Consider the following 14685-nt stretch of genomic DNA (forward strand, 5'->3'; position numbering starts at 1 on the left):
ATTGCCATGTACTGAATTGCGCCGTGAGATAACTTCTCCCGTACCCGGGAGTGATAAATCCTCTATCAATCCACCATAGTCTTGATACACTCCATGATGCAGCCAATCATCACCGTATTGACAGCTCTGAATAGAACTGTGTTAGGCTGCGGTGTCTTCGCCTACAACAAGTACCCATGTGTTGCACCAGGTTGTCACCAAACAACCTTGACAAGTGAGATCAGTCACTGCCTTTCGACAGGGTCGTTCAACACTATGATAGCCTTACCGTATTATCTGTGCCCTTACTTCATAATAATATTGGGGCTACGGACGTTTCTAGAATGGCCACCATATGTGCTCATATGGTTCTCACTATCAAGATTTGAAACACTTGATACCCTCGTCACGGTTCTACCATTCTAAGAACATATATCAATACATATTGCAATAATAATGATTTACGCGATATAGGATAAAATGCCTCTTATTATTGATTAATGAACGTTATTGCAAAGAGTCAATTCTACAATAATTGATTGGCTCTACAATAATTGATTGGCTCTAGGGCATCTACTCTAACATAATCATGACCAAAAAGGCCACACAATGTTGTTTCAAACTAATTTAACAAGATCAAACATAACAGTTCCTAAAACAATAAGTTAAGGATCAAACTACTTTACCAGAAGATTGGGGATTAGCAAATGCAGTCATACCTTTAAAAATGAGAATTCCCAAACCTTTAATCCAACAAATCCAAAATACAGAGATTGAAAATATAACTGAAAATTATGATGGAAGTGTTTGGATCAGGTTTAATAGGCCTCCAAGAATAAGTTTTGATGACTCACACTTACCCTCATACAGATTAAATCCCAAAGAACCTCTTGAACAAAGAAGAATTTCTTGTTCAGTGAGAGACCCCCTTAGGCCTACCCAAGTTAACACAAATATTCAGGGAATATATAATTCCTCAACAATACCACAACCTTATTATTCAGTTCAAACACCTTTCCAGCAAGATGGGGAAGAGACATCACAAAGAATGTCTCCGACCTATTCCCAAATGACAGATTTACCAGAATTAAACATGATTGAAAAAATTGAAATAGATAAAATCTTCATAAGAAAGGATTTTTATTCGAAGAAAATCAAAATTAAGGGAAAAATTCTTTAAAACCTTTAATATAAAAGAAAGGAATATAATCCAACAAAATTATTACAACTTTATGGAAACACACCAAATTCTTATACCTTGCTTTCAATGGTTTGAAAGTGAAAAAATAATCAATGTCCAAACAAAAGCAAAACAATGGAAAATCACAAGAGGAAAAGATATTGAAGAAATGGAATCAATTCATCCACCTTTAGTAGAAGTAACGATTCCCTATAAAGGAGTAGAAATTAAGGCTTCACCTTTTAAGGTTAAAGAAAATTTAAGTGAAATGTTAGGAAATTATATCAAAAATATTTACCAAAAAAATAATTATGCAAACCAATGCTTGAATACTATTGGTGAACAATTGAGTAGAATTGAAGATATTGTAGGAAAACCAATGCTAAAACCTATTGACATAAAGTCAAAACCATTAAAAATTGTAGATAATAAACCTTTATTCGTTTCACACGAATCTCTCCAAAACACACTAAAACTTTAACAAACAGAGAAGAATTTATGCTAGAAATCAATAAAAAAACTCAACCAAATAAAAGAAGAATTTTCTAACATTGTCACACCAGAAACTCCACAAACATCTAGACATATAAATTTTATTGGCAAAACTAATTCATCAAAATCATCAAAAACTGATGATCAAAATACATCCTCAAGTGATAATTATATTCAAATCAACACATGAATTAGAAAAAACCCCCAAAAATGTATTATCTGAGAGCTTCAGCCCCAGATTTAGTATTAGAAGAATCCTCTCAAATACAACAAAGAAAATACAATGCAAATTCTATCTATGAGTGGAACATAGATGGCATGTCTGATTATAATATTATTATGGTCTTACAACAAATGACCATGGTTAGTAATGCCTATAGAACTGAACACAATTCAATAGACCAAGCCATAGCCCACTTGTTAGTAGCTGGTTTCATTGGCTCTCTCAAATCTTGGTGGGATAGCCACTTACAAGATCAAAACCAAAATGAAATTCTTAACGCAATCAAAATTGATGATAATTGAATACCAATTTTGGATGAAAATGGTAATGAAATTCAGGGTGTTGTTAATACCTTAATTTTTGCAATAATTCTTCACTTTGTAGGAGACCCTGCAAACGTAAAAGACAAAAGTCAAGCTTCATTAATGAACTTAAAATGCAAAACCCTTCATGATTATAGGTGGTATAAAGAAACATTTTTTGTTAGAGTTATGCAAATGCCTGATAGTAACAAAGCTTACTAGAAGGTTAAATTTTTAGCAGGATTACTCAACATCGTAGCTAAAAATGTTAGAGAAAAAATTAGGAAACAATATGATGGTATTCTACCATATGACAATCTAACTTATGGACAATTACATAGTTTTGTCTAGAAAGTTGGAATGAAAATTTGCAAAGATGAAAAAACTCACTTACCAAAGGCAAAAAGAAAGAAAACAGCTGGGAAAAGAATTAGGAAGTTTTTGTCAACAATTTGACAATCAACACAAAAAATCTTTTAAAACAAAGAAAACAATAACCTGCAAAGGTCAATGTGATAAAACCACGAATAATCGTAAGAACAATACATACAAGAAAAACCCATACAAACCCACATTTAGGAAAAAACCTTTTCAACAAAGCAAATTATTTAAAACAGATAAACCCACAAAACAATTTACGTGCTTTAGATAACAATGTCATATCGCTAAGTATTGCAAAATTAATAAAGGAATTAGAGAATTAAGTCTTGATGAAGAAATCATGAATAAAATTGAAATGTTAATCATACAATCCTTTGATTTAGACTCAAGCGAAAAAGAAATATTTGATGACAACCAAATTGATGAAATCGAAACCTCAAGTGAAAATGAAATAAATGTCTTAACGAAAGACCAAGAATTCCTCCTAGAAGTCGTTAATAAAATTGATGATCCTCTTTTAAGTAGAGAGTATCTAGATAGACTAAAAAATACCTTCGAAAAAACTGATAGGAAGATAGAAACCCATAAAGCTTATAGTTTCCTGAATATTATTGACAAATTCGAAAAACAAGAAATTAACACTTGAAAATTTAACAAAAGAAATTCAAAAAATAAAAATTGAAACCAAAGAATTAAAAGAACAACAAAAACAACATTCGAAATTAGTTGTTAAAGCAAAAAGAAGAATCTGAAGATGATGAAAATCATAATGAAAATTTCATAAGTATGCTAACCTAGATAACTTATAAAAAATGGCATATTAAGATAAAACTCTTAATCAATGGTGAATTTATCCTAGAAACAATTGCTCTATTTGATATTGGAGCAGATTTCAATTGTATCAAAGAAGGATTAGTTTCTATAAAATATTATGAAAAAACACTAGAATCTGTTAAGTCAGCTAATGGATCAACACTTTTTATCAATTACAAACTATAAGATGTTAAAGTCTGTAATCAAAATATTTTTCTAAAATCCTCCTTTTTATTAGTAAAAAATTTGAGAAGAAGTATAATATTAGGAATGCCCTTCATTAATTTAACACAACCATTTAGTGTTAATGAATCACGAATATCCACAAAAATAAGGGGTGAAGTTCTTATCTTCAAATTTATACACAAACCCATATAAAAAAACCTTAATATTCTCCAAGAATATTCAACATCCAAGAATGAAATTAATCACATTATTCTAAACAAACAAAAACATATACACTTCCTCCAAGAAGAAGTCAAAACTAAAAGAATTGAATCTCAACTTCAACAGAATGATATGCGCTCAAAGATAAATCAAATACAAAAACTATTGAAACTGTAACATCTACTGAAAACTGTACAATGCATGCATAATAACAATAGAAAATTGGGCCCAAAGTTTTCTTTTCATTACAATACATGTGTCCTTTATACATAAAGAGTACTGTTTACAAAAATGTATTTTAAAAGACAAAACAGGGGAACAGTGTAGCTATTGCTCCTCGCTCGCCGACGCCCCTCCAACCGCATCAACACCTAGAACCTGCATCCACAAAGGAAAATAACGGGGTGAGCACAAATAATGCTCAGTAAGTAAAACCCTCTAACTGTCTGTCCCGTGTGGTGATCTTAATTCTTTCCTTTTCTAATTTGTTTTTATTTCTGTTTCTACTAAATACCATGACCTCATCTACCGGAGGTACGCGGCGGATGGCGTTCACACAGCACCATCTCACTCTCCATAACTATGGGTGGAATTCACATAGTACCAACCCGTTCTTAGTGACTACCAAGTGGGGATCACAAAGCTCCTACTCGGTTTTCTTAACTATCGGGTGGAGACCACTTCCACTACCGTTCCTCATGACTTTTGGGTAACGATCACTAAGGTAACCCGTCTCTAGTCACTGTCGGTGATGATCACAAAGCATCAACCCGCTTCTACTAACTGTTTGATGATGATCACAAAGCATAACTCACTATTGATAACTAATCGGATAGTGATCACAAAGCATCTACCCCATTTCTATACTCATTGGGTGACGATCACAAAGCATCGACCCATCTCTCTAAGGGCTATTGGATGATGATCACAAAGCATCAATCCGATTCCCATAACGGTCGGGTGGATGATCACTAAGCATCATCCAACTATACTACTCTTCTAATTCATTCTATTGTAGCATTTTTCAATGCTCTTACCCTTAGAGTAATTTACCCACTAAGCTCTCTACTCATAGGGTAATTGCATACACCATTTCCTTACACTTCTTAGGTCACTTTTCCATGTACAACTAGTGCTATGGATGGTTCATCTTCACCAATGCACTTATGAGATGCCAACATGCAATGTTGCAAGAATTAAGGTCATTACTCACACTCAAACCTTATTAGGCATTTCATCAAACAACTCATGTGCACTATAAAACTCTATCATAGCCATGATTCTAAAACTTTTCCTAACCATCCAAAATGGGGAAAAACCCCTTCACAAAGTCATAATAACCTGTCAAACAAAACACTTCCAAAAAGGGTTCCATAACACCCTTCAAATCCATCTCAACTACCTTGCCAATCCAACAACCCATTTCTCATATTTGCAATGAATAAACAATCACAAGACATAGAAATCTCTATTTAATCCTTCATACATGACATATTACATGCACATCACATACATACATCAAGTCTATCAAAACCCTAATCAAGAAATTTCATAAATCTCAACTTGGGTTAGGTTTTTACCTTGTTATAGAGAGACTTCACCAAATCTTCCTTTCACTTGTTAGCTTGACTTTTCCTCTAATCTTAACCAAAGAATGAAAACCCTCAAATTCCAAAAGAACTAAAAATCACAAATCACACAACTTAAGGAGAAATCCTTACTTAGGAAGCCCTAGGTTGCTTTTCTACTCAAATCACTTCAAAAACCCTGAAAAACATTGATAAAAGAAAAGAGAAGTTGAGAGGAGAAGAATGAAGAGTCACGTTTGAGAAGAAGAAATGAGGGGTTTCTTTGATTCTAATTCCTTTTAATGAAATATAAACACACTCATTCCCATTTTGCCCTTATTCTACTTTGGGAATTCCATCCATATCCTTTGATTCATTACAAACTCACCCCTATATCAACATATTCTCCATGAAAATTCCTTACAATTAACTCCCCACTTTTCCTGCTAATTAGGGGTAGAATGGTCAAATTGCCCTTAGGGAAGAAAATATCTAAAACTTCATCAACATTTTATTCGGCCTGTCGCCGCGGCGAAGAAACTTCTGTCGCCGCGGCGAAACTGTCCAGCAGCTCCCCCGTGGCTTCAACACCTCTTCGCCGCGGCGAAGATTCTTCTTCGCCCCGGCGAAGACCGAAATACTAAACTTCTTCTATTTTCAACCAATTTTCAGGGCAAACATTCAACAAAACACACAAACAAACAATAATAACAAAAACCAACTCGATTAAGGGCAAAAGAGGAAACAATAACAACGTACCTCAAGTGGGGCGTTACAGAAACTCAAATCTGTTCTGACCTACCTAATGCTTTTTGGGAAAGAAAAAAAACATATGGTCAGTTTGCGTTATCAAAAAGATTTTGATGAAAAAGAAATACCCATGAAAGCCAAACCAATACAAATGCATAAGGAACTAGAGGAACATTTTAAAAAGGAAATCAATGATCTTCTACAAAAAAATTAATTAGGAAAAGCAAGTCTCCTTGGAGTTGTTTGGTCTTCTATGTTCAGAAAAATGCTAAACTTGAACGAGGAGTTCCAAGACTTGTCATAAATTATAAACCTCTTAATACAGCCTTGAGATGAATAAGATACCCAATCCCAAACAAAAAGGATTTATTACAAAAACTATCCAATTCAAAAATCTTTTCCAAATTTGACATGAAATCTGGATTTTGGCAAATCTAAATTAAACCAGAAGATAGATATAAAACCGCATTTTGGTTAATAAGAGTGGAATGTAATTCCCTCTGGGTTAAAGAATGCCCCATTGGAATTCCAAAGAATAATGAATGATATATTCAATCCATACTCTTAATTCCTTATTGTCTATATAGATGATGTTCTTATATTTTCATCCAGTATAGATAAACACTTTAAACATTTAAAAACATTTATTCACGTTGTCAAAACAAATGGTTTAGTGGTATCAAAAACTAAAGTAAACCTTTTCCAAACAAGGATCCGATTTTTAGGTCAAATAATCTACAATGGTACAATCATACCTATGCAAAGATCGATTGAATTTGGTCAAAAATTCCCGGATGTCATTACCAATAAAACTCAATTACAAAGATTCTTAGGAAATCTTAATTATATAATGGATTTCTATCCAAAACTTAGTCAAATTTGTAAACCTTTATATGAAACATTGAAGAAAAATCCAAAACCATGGACAAGTCAGCACACTAATATACTCCAACAGATTAAAGCCCAAATTACCCAGTTGCCATGTTTGCATTTAGCAGACCCATTGGCCTTCAAAATAGTAGAAAAATATGCCTCAGATTTGGGATATGGAGGTACTCTCAAACAAGTAAAATATAACAAAGAACAAGTCGTCCAATATACTTCCAAATTTTAGAATGAAACTTAACAAAAATACTCCACTATCAAAAAAAGAAATTTTATCCATTGTCTTATGCATTTCTAAATTTCAAAGTGATTTACTCAATCAAAATTTTTTACTTCATATTGATTGCCAAACTGCTAAACATGTTTTACAAAAAGTTGTTCAAAATATTGCATCAAAACAAATTTTCGCAAGATGACAAGCAATTTTATGTGTGTTTGATTTTGACATTGAATTTGTGAAAGGAGAAGCTAATTCTTTGCATGACTTCCTCACCAAGGAATTCCTTCAAGGGAGGTAACCATCATGCCACCCAAAAAGACCAACCCTCCAATCACTCAAAAACAATCAAAGGCTTCTTATGCCCAAAAGCCCACAAACACCAAATCATGGTATGAACTAGTATGTGAAGAAGAAGCCTAAGAAAAAGCCCAACAATCAAAAGGAAAAGGCATAGCCTCAACAAGCTCTTCTCAGAGCCCAACAAATAAAGAGTGAATCCAGACTTGGATAAACTCTTTTCAGCAAAGTCCAGAAGCAGCCCTAGCCATGATTGGGCTAACACCAAATTTACCAAAAAATGAAATTTTGAATTTTAAAGATCCTCAAACTTTTCCAAAAAGTTCCCAAGAATTTTTCCCAATATAAACAAATTTCATCAAGTGAACTACAAAAGGCAGCTCAAATTGCTCTTTCAAAAAACAAAGAACTTGTTCCTACGACTACACCATTAAAAGTCCTTAAACCAGGACAAAAATATATTCAAAAAGGAATTGTTTCAAATCTTTTGGTTTTCAAAGATGGATATGATTTTGAAAACTCTAAACAATTAGTTCAACAAATTTTTCCAAAAAGTTTTCATTTTTTCCCTGAAGATTTAGGGAAAACTCAAAAATTTTATGAGTTTATTCTTATTAATTCGGACTCTTGTAAGTTTAAAACACTATGAAGATAAAAACCGACCAAGGTTTATCACTCCTTCAACCCTTCATATCATAAAGATCCTTAGTCCTTCTGATTGGGGATCCAATCCAAACCAATTCAAAAAAATTTCCCAAAATTTTGATTCGCCTGGATATAATTACTAGGACTATCAAGGGCCTTGAAACATATCACTTTTTTCTCCAAAATAGTCATCATAGGCACTCCTTGATGATTTATTTCAAAAGAAACACTTTATTCAAATTTCCCAATTGGTTTGCCCAATGGTGGGATCATTTTGGATTAATTCCCGAAATCCTACCCCCAACTGTCCAAGAAGGATTCAATGAGTTCAAGCTAAAATTCAAAGTTTCTGAAGCATATTCAAATTTCCCTCCATCACTTTATTTCTCAGCAAAGTTCCACCTCTCATGGATTTTGCAATGAGAATATGAAATTGTCCAAAATATTAGCAATCTCCCTAATTTGATCCGGAAATTTAAAGTCAAGTGGTGGGATAAATATGATGCATCCCACATGTCCCAAAAAAAAATCCAACTTTGTCTCTCAAATATACAAAAAAGATTGTGGCATCAATGTCCTTAGCAGGAGCCAAAACAAAACAAGAACTTAAAGACCACCTCAAGACTATTCTTTCTCAACTCCAAGATGTTGGAAGAATCATCTAACTAAAGCTCTAGTGCCTTAGTCAATCTTTCCCAGAGCAATGAAGATGATTGTTATGGAATCATCTAATTTACTCAAAACAGTTCAAAATTACCTTCTCTCTCAAAAGAAGAATGGCCAAAGAACTTCTCAATTGAAATCCGAATAAGAGAATATTTGACATAAAAATGAAGAGTCAGAGATTCCCTACCAAAGAGACATTTGATGCTCTAAAAAAAAAAAAAAAAAAAAAAGCAAAGATTCAACTCAATAGTATTCGTGTGATGTTACAGTATGATAAATTTTTTATAAATTGTAAGTGTCGGTTATTGTAAACCAAGCTTTTGTAAGCCAATTCTCTAAGTTTCTCCTCCCACACTCTTTTTAATATATGTAACCACTCAAAAGCACTCCAAAAAGAAAGTTTTCATTGTAAATTCAGATTCTTAAGTCTTTCAACTAATCTTTTAATGCTTAATCATATACCATGTTTGGTTTTAATTATTCTTTATAATCTACTCTTTAATTTCTTTAATATGTTTTTAAGTTTTCTTATTCATTTATGTTCTTTATTTTTTTAAATTTTATTCATCACTTAATCTAGTTCGCATTGTCACCGTTAAAATAAAACTAGTCACAAATTAGTAGACAACATTCCCTAAATTAAAAGGCGGAAGAGAGGCCCAATGAATCTGGGTACAATTAAAGGTGAGAGTTCTTAAGAGGGATTTGGATGATTAATTTTGCCAGCGAGCCCAATAGCATAATGAGGAATTTACGAAACAGGGCTTTCACATGCAAAAGTCTAAAAGAAGCCCAAAAGGCAGTAATAAAAATAACCTCTATTTTAACATGTTTGTTATTGTTCCACAAAATTTCACGCAAACTAAGGCATTTACTGGATTAGCATTGGCTATTTAATGATTACTTTTATATTTAATATGTTTCTAGAAAATAATACAGTTATAGTAGAATGGACGTCAAATTCATATATGGGATAACGTAACGTCATTCTAATCATCAATTAATTATGAATTTTTTTTTAAGAAAACATAATAACATCACGTCATTCGATGCATAAATTTGGTATTTATTCTTCGATAACTGTAGTATTGCTCGTGAACTAATTTTACAGGCACCATAACACGACTTGAAATTCTATCTCTCACTATCAGAACGTGAAAAAAAAAATGTGAAATCTTGGGGATCTATTAGCCTCAATGTTGGGATTCGTGGGAATAGGATACAAAATAAATGATTTGTAAAGGTAAATTCTCAAAACAAACTTACTTAAAATGTTGTGAAATTTGCCTTTTAAAAAATATAAATATATTCACGTTATTTTTTCTACAAAAGTTTTTATTCCCTTTCATCATCGGTGTTTACATTTGTAATATTTGGTCAATTTCCCTTTCTCAAACTTTAACTTGTCAAGTAATTCTAGGATTCTCAAACTAAAATTTTTTCATCAAATAAGACGATGTCAATGAGTAATGTTTTTGTCAAAAGTTTTAAAAGTATTACTCATTTAAATATTATGATGTGTCAATACCATATATAATAACGAGTTATTTAAGATATGAAATTTGGGATAAATATTTGAAAAAAATATTGTTTTGAAATTTGGGATAAATATTTGAAAAAATATTGTTTTTTTTTTTTAAATTAATGTGTAATGAAATATTATCGGAATACTTTTTCTTTTAACTCTTGTTAGTCGCTAACAAGATATAGGAGAACCGTCCTTTTATAAAGCAACAAAGGGAAAAGCATGAGATTGTAAAGATACTACTTTGCAGCAGAAAGAGTCGGCTGGATTCTTGGCTAAAACCCCCATCTCAATTTCAGGTTTTATTTATCTCAAACCAAAAAGCTTGACAAAGAAACCACTTATGAAATTGAGATTTACAATAAAAACCTAATTTTATTAGCAATGAATGAATTGTGGTGTTTCCACTGAACAGAGAAAAGAAAAGTTAAATTCATAAGATGCTCTGCACCTAAAAGTGCAATAGCTGAAGTCATGCTTTTTTGCTTTGTGGCATAATTGCACACTTGCTTCCAACTCAATAATTTGGTCCCAGACTTTGTATTTTTCATAGACAACTCTGCCCCTTATTGTCGGCTAATTTTTAACTTACCTTTTTACCATTACCTTAAATTGTTATCGCCTGACAGCCCTTAATTTATTATGTTAATCCCTTGTTTAATTTGGAATTCTATTAATTGGAAATGAGTGCCTTGAATCATTACTCTGTTTTCACATGATTGTTAGATGAATTATATGGGTTTTTTTTTTTTTTCCCACTTATTTAGGTTTCTATTGGAAGAAGTAGCATATTTATACAATTCTAAGTTGTCTTATCTATTAGTCAAATAGTTATATTTTAATACAAGAGAATGAGAAAGAAATATTTCATCTTTTGCCAGCAGTTGTAGTTGTTGAAAACAGTTGGCCCTTCTGTCTAATATTAAGAGAAAACATAAAACTGTACCTCAACCCACAGAAGAGTACTATTCCTTCTTTTTTTTTCCCCAATATAATTGAGCCAAAAATAAGTCAACGTTTGAGTTTGTATATTATTCTTTATAAGAAAAAAATGTGGTCATGCTGAATGTTTAACAAGATCTGTATAGAATCTCATCCTAATTAGTTCTGTTTTGATACTTGGGATCCCATGAGAAATTAAGGCCACAAATGGGCATTTCAATTGGCAATTTCATTAAAATGGTCCAGGAAATGATAGAAAGAACAAGTACTCTGTGGAGTTGGTATCATTTTCATGTATTATGGTATTGTCCATCAAATAGGACAAATTAGAAGATAAGGTATCCATGTCCCCCCTTCCCCTTCGTCTACATTCACAAACTGTAGACACCCTTTTACGTTTAGTTAAGGAGAAACTATGGTTATTTTCTAAAGCCGGCAAAGAGTAATAAATTTCTGGGTTCCTGAAAATTTCGAAGATTATGGATTAATGAAGAAGGTTTTTCACCTAGTAGTGTTGATGAGTCAGTAGTACATTGATGATGGACCACCACGAGTTAAAACTTAAAAGAGTGATATTACCGTTATGGAGGTTGCATCTGAAAGCAACTTTCGGAAAATAACATAACAGCTATGAGAATGATTCGAATCATTTGCCATCCACACGACCAGCAAGCCACAAAATTAAATGATAAGGTCCCATAAATGTCTTTTGAGTTTGCAAGAGTATAATATAGTGTTTGTGGATGATAGATATTATATGAACAATAGAACAGAATCTTCTTTGAAGCAATTGCCATCTGCATTTAAAGGACATGATCCAGAGAGAATGATGCAAACTTTCAAAACTTCAACACTTAAACATTGAATGTTCTTTCTGAACTATTCCGGCATTTCAGAGAAGATTCAAGGAAGAAACTTGGAACAAATTGTCTTAACATTAATATCGAAAAGGAATCTTCGTTAAAGCAGTTTTGGTCTGAAATTTCAAAAAACTGGAACTGCTTCGAAAAGAAAAAGGCAAGAATGAAAAAATTTGGTTTTATGATCACAAATTGGTTTACAAACTGAAAATCATGGACCCATTCTTCTTTGGAAAAAACCCCAAATTACACAAAACTTAAAAAGAGACATTACGAAGTTGAACAAGAATAAAAAGGAAACGAAAAGCAGAGTCGACATGCATTTAGTTACAAACCTGTTTATAGGGTAATTCCCTTCCTAAATCAGCTAAAACTCCGACAAATTCTAATTGAAAAACAAACAAGGACACCATAGAATACACCAAACCCCAAACACCCATATGTAAATATAACAAGTCATCTTAAATACATCACTCAAACCTAATCAGTTATCAGCACTAGGCTATATCACTGTTGCATTGACTCTATGCTCTTACTCAGCTCCTCCAGTTTCTTCATCCTCATCTTCTCACTTTCACTCACCAGCTGTTCATCCCATCAGAAGAAAGTAAAGTTATAATCCGAAACAAACAAAAACGGTTACAACATTTACCTTTGCCATCTCTACTAGGAAAAGACATTGAAACTAACCTCCATTAATTTGGTGATTAGCTGTACTTTTTCCTTGTTCTTTTCATTAAAAGCCTCAAGGGCTTCCTTGTATTCTCTTTCCTGTGACATATTATAAACCCACATTCAATGGTGTTAATTGAAATCTTCATAGGATGCTTCAATTATATTGACCAATAAACATGTAAATTCATATTGCATAACATGCATCAAAGTTTGGTTTGGGAGAAGCTTCACCTTCTTCTGGCAGGTATGGCCTAGAGGCTTTAATTCTTTGTTCACAGAATCGATCCTCTTCCGGACCATAGAAACTTCCTTCCTCATCGGATCTGCAAGCGCTTCAAGCTCCTGATAAATGTAAAATTTTATTAATTTCAAACCCCAAAAACCGTTAGCAATTATGTTTACTCTAATTTTTTTTTTTTCTTTATTTTTTTTTTTTTTGGGTAAAATGATTTGCTCATTTCAACAACAGCTTGAGGCTGAAACCACTAAAAATAATATTAATACCAAACCCTCGAAAGATTTATCAGTTTCAAGTGGCCTAAAAGGCAGAACTTGGTTCACAATCTTTCATTGAAGCTCCTTTAACCCATCAGATATTTGGTATTATTGTTACTAAGTATACATAAAACTCAGTTTAACTGACAAATCTTTTTTCCTTTTAGAGTATAAAATTCTTTAACTGTCAGATTTAACAAAAAAGTACCGTCGTTATCTTTAAAAATAGTTTATTACCCTTTAATTTCAAATAAATAAATCATTTCTCCTTTGTAATCAAAAGATTAAGCCTAAATTTACTTAATACAATAATTTTAATCTCAAATTTCATCCCTTATGTTCAGATCACAAGTTTAGAACCCCAGTGGCCCAAAAATTACACTTTATTTCTGCAAAAATTGAGCCAAAAAGGACAAAAAAATCCAACTTCCTCACACAAATCATGAAAAATTAGTTCTTGCTTAAAACCCAGAAAGTAAAAGCAAGGTTTATGAAGATACCTCACGAATCGTGGCCAATCTTTTGGTCTCTTCTTCAACTCGACCCAAATGAGCTTGAACCTTCTCTCTTACTTCAAGTTTTTTTCTCTCAATCTCTTCTTCTTTGGCTCTGAAAGTGGAGAGAGCAGACTTCGACATCTCTTCATCTTCCTTAGACAAGTTGCTGTTGAAACTGAGACTACCTGAGCTCTGCTGCAACATTAACTGGTTCAAGTTTTGGCTCTGGCTCTGTTGGGGTTGCTCTATAGACATCTTCAAACAATCTTGACAGCAAAAGAAACCCTTCTTCTTTGTTGATTTTCTCTCTTTATTATCTTCTTCTTCCTCTCTCTCTTTCTCTTTTTCTTTTGCTTTGAAATGATGAGCTGTTTCTTTCTCTCTTTCTCTCTCTGCTTTGTTCATGTTGCAACAAGTGCTTATAAACAGGGCTGTAGCTTTAGAGTTTTTATTTTGTGGGATATTACCATTGTCGCCAATGAGGTTTGTGTTAAGTACCATTACATCCATAGGTTTAAAAAAATGACAATCACACCCAATATTTTTAACATAATTTAATAAAATTTAACGTGCAAAACAAATCTTGAGTATAAAGACTATAATACCCTTATTTATCACTTTAAAGTTTATAATAATAATGTTTTAAAATATTTACTTATTTTTTCTCAAATTTCTAAATGAATTTCATTATTTTCCAATTTTTCTTTTTAAAAAAAATATTTTTAATAGAATTCCATATCACAAAATGATATTCATCACTCCAAAATACAATTTTATTTAATAGAGATTAAGAGGATTGGTGGCGGCGGCGGCGGCGACAATCCATCTTCCAAATCCAATAGCATCCTTACATTAAGCTTTCTAAATTAACACATGGCTATCATCGGCTTATCAATTTAGTGA

At 32.6% G+C, this 14685-nt stretch overlaps 1 protein-coding gene across 1 annotated transcript; it reads right to left on the reverse strand.

Moving 5' to 3' along the window:
- Positions 1–12361: 12361 nt before the first annotated feature.
- On the reverse strand, positions 12362–14202 carry LOC116112604 (RNA-binding protein 25-like). The gene is made up of 4 exons (XM_031398720.1): positions 13786–14202; positions 13022–13132; positions 12806–12886; positions 12362–12700 (listed from the first exon to the last, which is right to left on the reverse strand). The coding sequence occupies exons 1-4, from the start codon at positions 14185–14187 to the stop codon at positions 12623–12625; spliced, it is 672 nt and encodes a 223-aa protein (XP_031254580.1). The 5' UTR covers positions 14188–14202; the 3' UTR covers positions 12362–12622.
- Positions 14203–14685: the final 483 nt, after the last annotated feature.

The sequence above is a fragment of the Pistacia vera genome, unplaced genomic scaffold (genome assembly GCF_008641045.1).
Source record: "Pistacia vera cultivar Batoury unplaced genomic scaffold, PisVer_v2 Contig664, whole genome shotgun sequence".
In the NCBI taxonomy this organism is placed as follows: domain Eukaryota; kingdom Viridiplantae; phylum Streptophyta; class Magnoliopsida; order Sapindales; family Anacardiaceae; genus Pistacia; species Pistacia vera.